Raw genomic sequence first — 10,301 nt, forward strand, 5'->3', positions numbered from 1 at the left:
ATACACACACACACATACATACATAGAAGGTGGAAAAGAGTTAAGAGATCTGGAAATTCTAGGTGCTATTATTCCAAGTTTAGTGATGGAGTTTATCCCGAATTCAGATTCTTCTTGTGCATAAATCTTATAAGAAAAAGTTATCTTGTGCATGCAAAGCTACTTGAGCAGAGGGGAGGAAATCAATATACTATACCCCAAAATTGCAAGCGGTGCTGAGTTACTGAAAGTTGCTGGTGACTGACTATTTACTTGGTGTCTTAGCTACCCTTCATATTGCTGGGATAAAATACCCACACCTATAGTTAAAGGGGGAACAGTTTATTTGGCTTACAGTGTGTAGAGGTTTCAGTGTATAACTGGTTGGCTCCAAGGCAGGGTGGATGGCAGAGGGGCAATGTAGAGGAGAAACAGTTCGTGGCAGAAAGAAGACAGCAAAAGCAAGCAAGAGACAAGCAACAAGCCTCTTTCTGTCTTTTATATCTTATCCAGGCTACCAGCCCTTAGGGCAGGTAAGCACTCACACCCTTAATCCTAGTGTCCTTAATCCTAGCACTGCACCATGAATGAATCCCAGTGCCACACACTCTAGACATAGTCACCTCTGAAAAGCCCCACCTATGACCGCATGAGGCTTTGTGGGGGGACATCTAGATACAAGATATAACATATGGCATTCTAAAGTTCACCAAGCACAAGATATTTTATAGCAAGAATGTCAATGGTGCTCATAGCAGCACTATACTCCTCTGTATTCATCGCCAGCTCTATAAAATATAGAATGTATCTGCAACTGTTAATGTAGTCAAGAAGCAGTCTTTTTGTTACTGTCTTAATGTAAACATGAGACTATCAACAACCACATTCATAAGGCAACCCAAAAAGTTTCTGAAAATTCTTATATTAAAATATTTCCCCAACATCATTAAAAGGGTCTATTTAAATATCAACTTCTATGGAGAAACCTCAAGGGGATAAATACAAACAAAGCATCTTTTATTAGGACTACAGTCAGGAATTCGGTCTCTATAGAGTTGCTTTTTCTTTTAAAATACTACACAGTGATTTCTCAAAGTGGTACTTGGACACTGAATTTCAAATTACTTAACCAATTAACAGTTTACCCTGAGCATCACTTGAGCAGTGAGTCTGTTTACATACTGACTATTCTGAGGTTCACTGGGGCAGGTGTCATTTCCACCATTCAATTCTTGTTTGTAGGTGATACACTTGTACATCTATTGATTTGTTTTTATATTGTATTTTTTTGCATGTTTTTTTATTTAGAATGTTGTATTTGCCTTTTACATTTGTTTCTAGTGAAACCTAATAATAAGTTCTCATTATTTTCTTACTAGTTCATATTTATTTTATTTGTGAAAAATAACCTATAATTTTGTGCTACAATCTATAAAAACTCTTATTATAAGTACATTAGATATAATTTTTATACTTCTCCAAAATTCAGTGATATCCTTTTACAATAGAAAATGGGCATCTTTAAGTCACTGAGACTGAGTAGGAAGAAGTGCCAAAAGATCTGCGAAAGAAAAAACTGAAAAAGGGAGAAATGTTAGCATATCAGGGAGGAAAAGTCTGTGTTATGAAATGGAAAGACAAAAGAACAACATCTCCCTTATTGTCAGCTATTCATAATACAGAAATGATGGAACTTGAAAGACAAATCAAAACTAAAAAACTTTTCAATAGTCAATGGGTGGTATTGACAGAGCTGACCAACATCTAACAAACTATCAAACAGGAAGGAAAAAAATATTATTATAAAATATTTATGCACCTTCTGGACCAAACAATATGGAACTCATCCAAAACAAGCCTGCCTCGCAAGCATAAAGACCTTAGTTTGATCCCTGGACATACATACACACACACACACACACAAACAAAACAAGGGAGTTCAAAAGATCATTTACAATTTATATTACGGCTAATAGACCAAATAATTGAAAAATACAGGATGGCAAAACACCAACCAGGATATCCATCATTGACATTGTCACTGTTTTGTTTAGTGGGTAGACATTTTATTGAAATTATACCACTCGCAGAACAAATGGAAAAGCCAACTTGACAGTGTAAAGTGTGTTGTTCAAAGAAAGACAGTGATGTAAAAAATTTGGAAAGCAACTAGATACCACTATCCAGATTATATCATACACAGAAAAACTACTGAATAAATTTGATAAATTTTTCATTTTTATATATCTTGTACATTATCTTATAAAATTGCTCACCTTGTATTTAAATGGCTACAGGATTGGTCTTTACTTTCTGGCCTCAAAAGAACCCTCACTTTAAAAAACAAACCCCATGAGAATAGTAACAAGTCTTAAAAATCACCAAACTCTAGCCCACCTCCATCTAGTTTATGTGTAGCTAGATATTTGTTTAGCACTTTCCCCTTACCATAGGACTCAACACAATTTACTTAAAAACTTAATAACTAAATTCACTGTCTGTCTGAGTACTTTGGTTTTTTTGTTTTGTTTTTGTTTTTGTTTTATTAATTGAGTTTATTGGTACATTTTAGGACTCTGAGTACTTGTCAACTCTTCTGAGGACAGAATCCAACTAAGAATCTGAGAATCCAGCTAAGGAAAACTTTCAGGTATGATATTGAAAAAAACAAAAACAAAATTGACTACTGTGCAAAATCAAATCAAGAGGGACTATAATTCTGCCATTAGTATTCTACATACCTTCATGATTGATTACCCATGATTAGTAAGTTAATATTACTAAACAACCACAATATGTATAAAGCAGTAAAATAACTTTCCACATGCATACTTCTACTTGTGCTAAATCTCTACTATGTTTTATATTCTTTACCTAATTTAATCTTCAAAGCAACCCAGTAAAATAAGTATTTATAGCTCCATTTATATATGAAGAGCTAAAATTCAGAAGAGAATCCTCTTTCTGTGACTCTACCCTGACATTTGTCAGACCACATTATAATTATCTGTTTATGTGTCTCTCTCCTCCCTTTACAGAACTTTGTGAGAGCAGAGAATGTGATATCTCGGCATCCTAAAACAATGAATAGAAGGGCCAGGGATTTAGCTCAGTGGTTTGGTGGCCTGCCTTACAAGTGCAAAACCTGAGTTCAATCCCCAGTACCAAAAATAAAACAATGAATAGCACAAAGTATACAAATTAGACATCTGCCTAATAAATAGTTAAAACAATTAATGTGTCCAATATTACAAAGCAAGGGACTGGAATTCAAAGCCATGTCTTTTTTCAGGACTGTGGATCAAACTTGGGACCTTGCGCTTATGAGGCAGGCAGCAGTATCACTGCGCTAAAATCCCCAGTCCCAAAGTCATGTCTTAATTCCAACAAGCAAGTACACTGCACTACGCCATGCCACCTTTTAAGAAACAAAGTATTTTAAGACAAGTGACCCTCTTCAGATTCCAAGGGTAAGAGTCCATATCCTTTATGATACTATTTTTATACACGTAATATATTTACTTCTAATAAATGAATTATAAGTAGTAAGTGATTATTAGGACTTAAATATACAATATTTCTAACTTTTTTTAGTAGAAATTTGTAAGAGTACTCAGAGATATCTAGAGTGAACAAGAGTAAAAAAAGGACATTCCACGTGAGAAAGAATATATTCAACTCCACCTATTTGATGTGTAGTCAGACATGCAAATTCTAAATAATTGTAAATTGGCTTCATGTTCTTTTACCCAATAAAGAATAAGATGCTTTGCAATAATGAATGGTAAGAAATCAGCCTTGATTAACTAAAGGCTTGTAGGACTTCTTCTGTATGTTAGGATAGCTACGTTAATAATATTCTGGGGCGGGGATTTAGCTCAGTGGTTCCAGCACCTGCCTCACAAGTGCAAGGGCCCGAGTTCAATCCCTGGTACCAAAAAAGAAAAGAAAAGAAGTCTGAAATTCCAGCACTCTGGGAGGCTAAAGCAGAAGGATCACAAGTTTGAGTCCAGGCTGGGCAATCTGGTGACAGTGAAATTCTGTCTCAAAATTTAAAATAACAATAATAATAATCATGATCATCATTATGATCATGATGATGATCATGATCATCATTTGTTCCCACATTCCCATTTAGAAGGCTCTGTTTCTTCCCTGGGAAAAGGACACAGAGGCCATTTCTTACATTATCTAGCAGGATCTGTCCTCAGTGGCTTTGCTGTAGGGAGTGACATCATCTCCTGCTACCACTGGCATCAGAGAATCCTGGTCTGTGGGTTGTGAAAATCAGGTCCCAGGAAATCAGGCAGTATGCATGACTGATAAAAGCAGAACTTCAACCCAGTTACCTACAGTGCAAAGACTGGGAAGAAGACCTACCTTCTAATGCAAAAACTGTTTTCAGAAAACCTCAAGTATATTAAAAAGAGTAAGCGGATTAAGTTTAAGGTGCACAGACTAAGATAGTAAACACAAATATAACCAAAACCTTACTTCAACAGAAGATTCAGTTTAATTCTCAATCTGCTCTTCACAACAGTAGATCTTAAACAGTTTAAATTCTTTAAGAGAATTTCTGTATTTAAACTGTTTTGTCAGACACAACATAAAAATGTACACTAATATCTTAATCAGGAGCATGAATTTCTACCAATTAGCTCTATGGCTGTTGCCGGATATGAGGAGTTAGGAAAAGTAATGATGCAAATAGAGATCCGTCTATTTTATCTTGACCTTGTATTTCTGATATTTTTAAAATTATAATTATGTTGCACAATGATTTTTCACCAAGATTGTAAATCTGTCATTTATCAGTATTTAATGAAAAATGCCTTTGAATTATGGAAGCAAATCCATGTTCAATTCTATTTCTACCATCAGTAGCAGTATAAATTATTACAAACTGCTTCAATGTCCTAAGCCTCTGTTTCCTCATCTGTGGTAAATAATGATGCATATAAAAGTACTCAAGAAATGGTAACTGCTGTTATTCTTCAAAGTACTGCTGAACTGACCTTAACTATAAAAATTTCTCACTGCGATAAGTGCCCCCAAAACTAAAACCCTAGGCCACCTAAATCTTTTCAGCCAAGGTCAACATTGCATCATTAAGACCACCACCAGAAAGAAATGACTGAGAAAAATTATAATGGAAATTAAATTCACCTCCTTATCTCTCATAATTATTTTTACTTCATCCAGGGTCTTCCGGCTACCTGAAGAGTCTTCTCTTTCAAGGTCAAAAGTTTCAGGGGAACTTAGCTGTGTCTCTGTAATTTAAGAAAATTAAAATACCATTAATTTTCATTTTAGGTTTTCATAATTTTTTAAAAAACACCTATTTTCCCTGAAGTTTAGAGTCTGATAATGCTGCAATGACAATACAGATCTAATCTATTTCTTCTTAAAGCTCTACAGAGTTCACCTATGTTCAGCATATAATTGAGTTTTGACAAATATATAGCACTCTTACATGGTACCATTTATACCATGTCACTACCACCATAATAACAATAAAGAACAATTTCCAACAACCCACAAGGTTCTTTGGAACCCTTCTGGAGTCAATCATATTAGTTTACTTTACGTTCCTATAGTTTTGCCTTTTCTTTTTTCTTTTTGAGACAGGGTATCGCTTCGTACCTCAGGCTGTCCCTGAACTCATTATGTAGGCCAGGCTGGCTTGAATTCATGGCAATCCTCCTGTCTCAGTCTCCCCAGTGCTGAGATTACAGGTGTGGGCCACAATGCACAGCCAGTTTTGCCTTTCCTATAACGTCATATCAATGTAATCACATAGTGTTTAGTCTTTTGTGTCCAGATTCTTTTGCTTTATGGATATCAAAGGCATTCATATTATCACATGTATCAGTCATTCATTTCTTTTTATTAGTAATACTCATACTTTAAGTATGTAAAGTAGTAAGTAGTAAGTAATACCCATACTTTATATGGATATATCACAATTTTCTTTATCCAGTCACCAGCTGATCTAGTTGACTTATTTCCACTGTAGTTCTAGTTTCAAAATACATTAACTTTTGACAGAAAATAAAAGCCTGTCAATGTTAATACTAAGGTTAAAGGGATGATTACAGGGAAAACAGAAACTAGAAACAGAAATAGATTTATATTCTAGACAAAGACATGCTTTTATTCAATATATTCTTTAAGCAAAATCTACTAATTCAACAAATACTGTATTGATTAAACAAGTCTCAAGTATTGTACTAGCTACTACTAATAGAGATAGATATAAGTTGGAGGTACCCTGTTAGTTCAGGGACCAGCAAATTACATATAGGTCATGGACCAAATCCAGCTAGCTGTCTGTTTAGTAAATAAGGCTCTGTTGTAACATAGCCACATTCATCTTTATATTGTTCATATTGTTTGTGGCTGCTTTTGCACTAAAATGGCAGAGATGGGTAGTTTCAACAGTCTATGGCCCCCAAAGCCTAAAATATTTATTAGTCTTTTATTTAAAAGTTTGAGGGGGGAATGTGTTAGGTGGGGGAAAATAAATGAAAAAAAAAATCTTTGAAGTTTACTAACTTCTGCTCTGGACACCTACTGCTTAATATAACAAAGGACTAGTAATCATATTTCAATTAACAACAAATCTGGAAATGAAATGCTATAAAACTGAATGTTTGGGTCTCTCCCCAAAACTTCATGTTGAAATTATAACTCTCTATTGTGATGGTATTAGGAAGTGGGATCTTTAGGAGAAATTTGGTTGTAAGGGTGGAGACCTCAAGAATGTAATTAGTGCCCTTATAAAAGGGATCCAAGGGCTGAAATTTAGCTCAGTAGTTCCACCACCTGCCTCACAAGTGGAATGACCCAAGTTCGATCCTCGGTATTAAAAAAACAGTGGGGGGGATCCAACAAAACTCTCTTGCCATCTTTCTACCATGTGAGGACCAGAGAAAAGGTGCCCCCTATGAACCAGGAAGTGGGCTCTCACCAGACACCGAATCTGCCGACGCCTTGATCTTGGATTCCCCAGCCTCCAGAACTGTGGGAAATAAATTTCTGTTGTTTATAAGCCACAGTGTATGGTATGTTGTTATTGAACTGACACAAAAAATTTATCTCAGAAAGCAAATCCTGTAAGTTCTGTTGTTTGACACTGCATCTGCTATAACTCTAACTGGTACTTTTGTACTTCATAAAAACAATGAAAGGCCAATGTTAGGCAAACAAACTATAAGAAGATTCTAAAGTATCTTCTAATGATTAAAGAAGGATTAAATACAATTTTTCTAATATAAACTTTTTAAATGAGAGAAAGAGATTGATATTTCATTTCCTTCATGAAATAAAGGTTCAGAAAGTGCATAAATTTCATAATCTCTTTTTAAGATTTCCTGATATCACAAAAGACATTCAGTCTGTTCAAAATAAGAGCTCTTCCTTACTTGGACTACTGCAATAATAAAAAGGGTTCAATTATGTTTTCTGTGAATGGCTGAAATGTCCAACTATAAATACAACTTAACAAGGCATAGCTCCTGAAAAATAAATTCTGAGAATATGCATAATGTAGGCAGAATATGTTTATGATCCTACTTCTTCAACACAATGAATAACAATATAAAATACTTTAACTGTGAATATCAAATCCTTGAAACTGTCAGAAATATGAGGCAAAAGGAAACATAGACTACTACAACCAATTTGTGCTTCAACTATCTAGATCAATTATTTCCAGACAATTTAGAAGCACTGTTTCTCAATTATATATTTAAAAAGAAACTTGGGCGTCGTGCTTAGCAAAAGGAGCATTAATGTTCTGGAAACCTTTTGCAATCTCATGTGTAAGTGGTTTATGTCAGCAAAGAGTTGAACTTAGTTCATAGGCTAATGATAGCAAGTCATGATCATAAAAACTATCAAACCTCAGTTATCAAGGACTTCTTTTTCCCCTCTTTAATTAAGCAGGACATTCAAGATCATTCTATCTGCAGATTCCTCCTGCAAGATCTAATGATGACATGACATCATCCTACATAGGCAGACTAAGTGACATCACAGAAAGATAAGCATAGGTCAGGAGACTATGTCTATAATCCTGCTTCATTAAAGATGTGAATAACAATTAAAAAACACCATAATGATAAATATTAGACCCTTGACAATGTCAGAAATATGAGGCAAAAGGAAACATAGAATACTGCTCAGAGAGAGGGTAAAGCTTTCTTCTCACGAGACAGCAAGCCATTCTTGAGTACTCCTGCCAAAACCAGAGCACTTGGTAGTGAGGTCTCTTGGTGAATATCATTAGGCAGTAATCCAAATGTATTTCAAATGAATTAAGGAACTTCAATGAAAGCTAAGATAATCACATTTTTAAATAAATAAAGATCTTTATGATAGGCTGCCAAATATTTTAAAATATTTACAGGACTTTCCTAAAATACATGTTAACTAAATCTTAGTCTCTGTGGGAAAACAAACTGAAATCAAAACCAAAATTATAAAACTATAGGCATCTCTATTCCTGAGACTATGTGAGACCTGAAGGAAAAGCCAACTATGACTTATAGTAATATTTGTACACCACTTGCTGTTTCAACATTATTACGAAGTTCCTCAATCTCATATGAAAGAAGTTATAGATGAATATAGTTAGCACAACCTCTTATTTTTTTTGTTTTTATTTTTTTGAGACAGGGTCTCACTATGTAGTTCAGACTGCCCTGGAACTCACTGTGTAGCCCAGGTTGGACTCGAACTCACAGTGATCCTCCTGCCTCGGCCTCCTGAGTGCTGAGATTACAGGCATGCACCACCATGCCTGGCAGCACAACCTTTTAAAATACAAAAAGCATATAAACTAAAACAAATTCCTTAGAAAGTTGTGGCTGGTAACACAAAATAATTCTTCATATTATACAATAATTCAACTCAAAGTTCTCTTAGTGGGTATCTTAGTTCATTAAAAAATATTTTGTATAACTAAATCCATCCATATATAACTTTGATTGAGCACCTCTTATATTTAAAGGTATACATCTTAATCTCTACAACTAATGAAAAACAAATTAAAGTATTTAACCAGGTTAAGTACCTTGTCTAAGATTAAAAATAAAGCAAAAAGCTATGCATAAAATTCAATTCTGGAGTATCTACAAATAAAAATGCAATGAACAGCAGTGTCAAAACTAGCAGCCAAGCGTAATTCCAGCACTTGGAAGGCTGAGGCAAGAGAATCACCACAGGTTTGAGGCTAGCCTTAACTACATAGTAAGACACTGTCTCAAAATAAATAAATAAACAAATAAAATTTTTAAAACAACGAACTTGGGCTGAGGATTTGGCTCAGTGGTTCTGCCACCTGCGTTGCAAGCTCAAGTTCCCAAGTTTGATTCCTGGTACCAAAAAACAAAAACAAAAACCAAAAAACAACGAATTTATAAAAGACTTGGAGAAAAATCTAATTAATAACTAAGACTTCAGGATGGATCAACCTTCAGAATACATAAGCCAAAACATAAAAGTCCTCTGGCTCTGAATGTATAAATTAAGTAAGGGCTATTCCTGATAATTTGTTGCCATCTTATAAGGATGAGAAAGAGACAAAACAGTCATGCAAAATTCAAAATTAATTACCCTTAGAAGTATAGGCTGAGCATCAGAGCCAATGACCACTAAAAATAAATATGAACTTATGTACACACATGTGACATATACATACATCAATCACACATAAACCTCCTGAGAATAGTTTGAAGAGAAAAAAATTTCAGGAATGAAAAGGTAGGTAGCTGGGTATCAGAAATTCAGTAAAATCACAAGGGATACTTACCAGGACAAACAGTAATTTCTTCTGCAGAACTCTCTGGCATAAGGAGTAACCTTCTCTTACTGGTCAAAGTAGCAATGCTGAAAAAGAACCAAACATCAAGTGAATCCACAATAAAATAAATCTAAATACAGTGCCAAAAGCAATGGTGAGTCACTTACAAACTCACAGGTAATCTGATACATACTATCCAATACCACAAAAGCACAACAGGGAAACAAAGAAGCAGCAGTGAAAAAAGAAGCAGCCAGGCCAGAAACAGGGAACATAAAAATGCTTACATCTTCATTTCCAGCAAAATCACTGAATGAAAAGAAACCCCCTTTTGGAGTCTTCATAAAAGAAGGCTGAAGGGTAAAAATAATCTGTGAATATCACAGAAGACAAAAACTCCACTCCAATAAAAAAAATATCAAAAGTGGGGCCGGGGATTTAGCTCAGCGGTTCGGTGGCCTGCCTTGCAAGTGCAAGGACCCGAGTTCAATCCCCGGTACCAAGAAAAAAAAAAAAA

General features: G+C 35.0%; 1 protein-coding gene across 15 annotated transcripts in view; it reads right to left on the reverse strand.

The window, feature by feature from the left end:
- The window catches only part of Uimc1 (ubiquitin interaction motif containing 1), a 159,660-nt gene that overhangs the window by 36,772 nt on the left and 112,587 nt on the right, over window positions 1–10,301 (reverse strand). For all 15 annotated transcript variants that reach the window (XM_033761652.1, XM_010622085.1, XM_033761651.1 and 12 more), the window contains 3 exons: window positions 9,794–9,870; window positions 6,950–7,000; window positions 5,146–5,249 (listed from right to left, as the gene is read on the reverse strand). In XM_033761652.1, coding sequence (XP_033617543.1) covers window positions 5,146–5,249; window positions 6,950–7,000; window positions 9,794–9,870 — 232 coding nt within the window. The remainder of the gene's footprint in view (window positions 1–5,145; window positions 5,250–6,949; window positions 7,001–9,793; window positions 9,871–10,301) is intronic.

The sequence above is a fragment of the Fukomys damarensis genome, unplaced genomic scaffold (assembly GCF_012274545.1).
Source record: "Fukomys damarensis isolate Sample0158 unplaced genomic scaffold, DMR_v1.0_HiC HiC_scaffold_9, whole genome shotgun sequence".
NCBI lineage: Eukaryota > Metazoa > Chordata > Mammalia > Rodentia > Bathyergidae > Fukomys > Fukomys damarensis.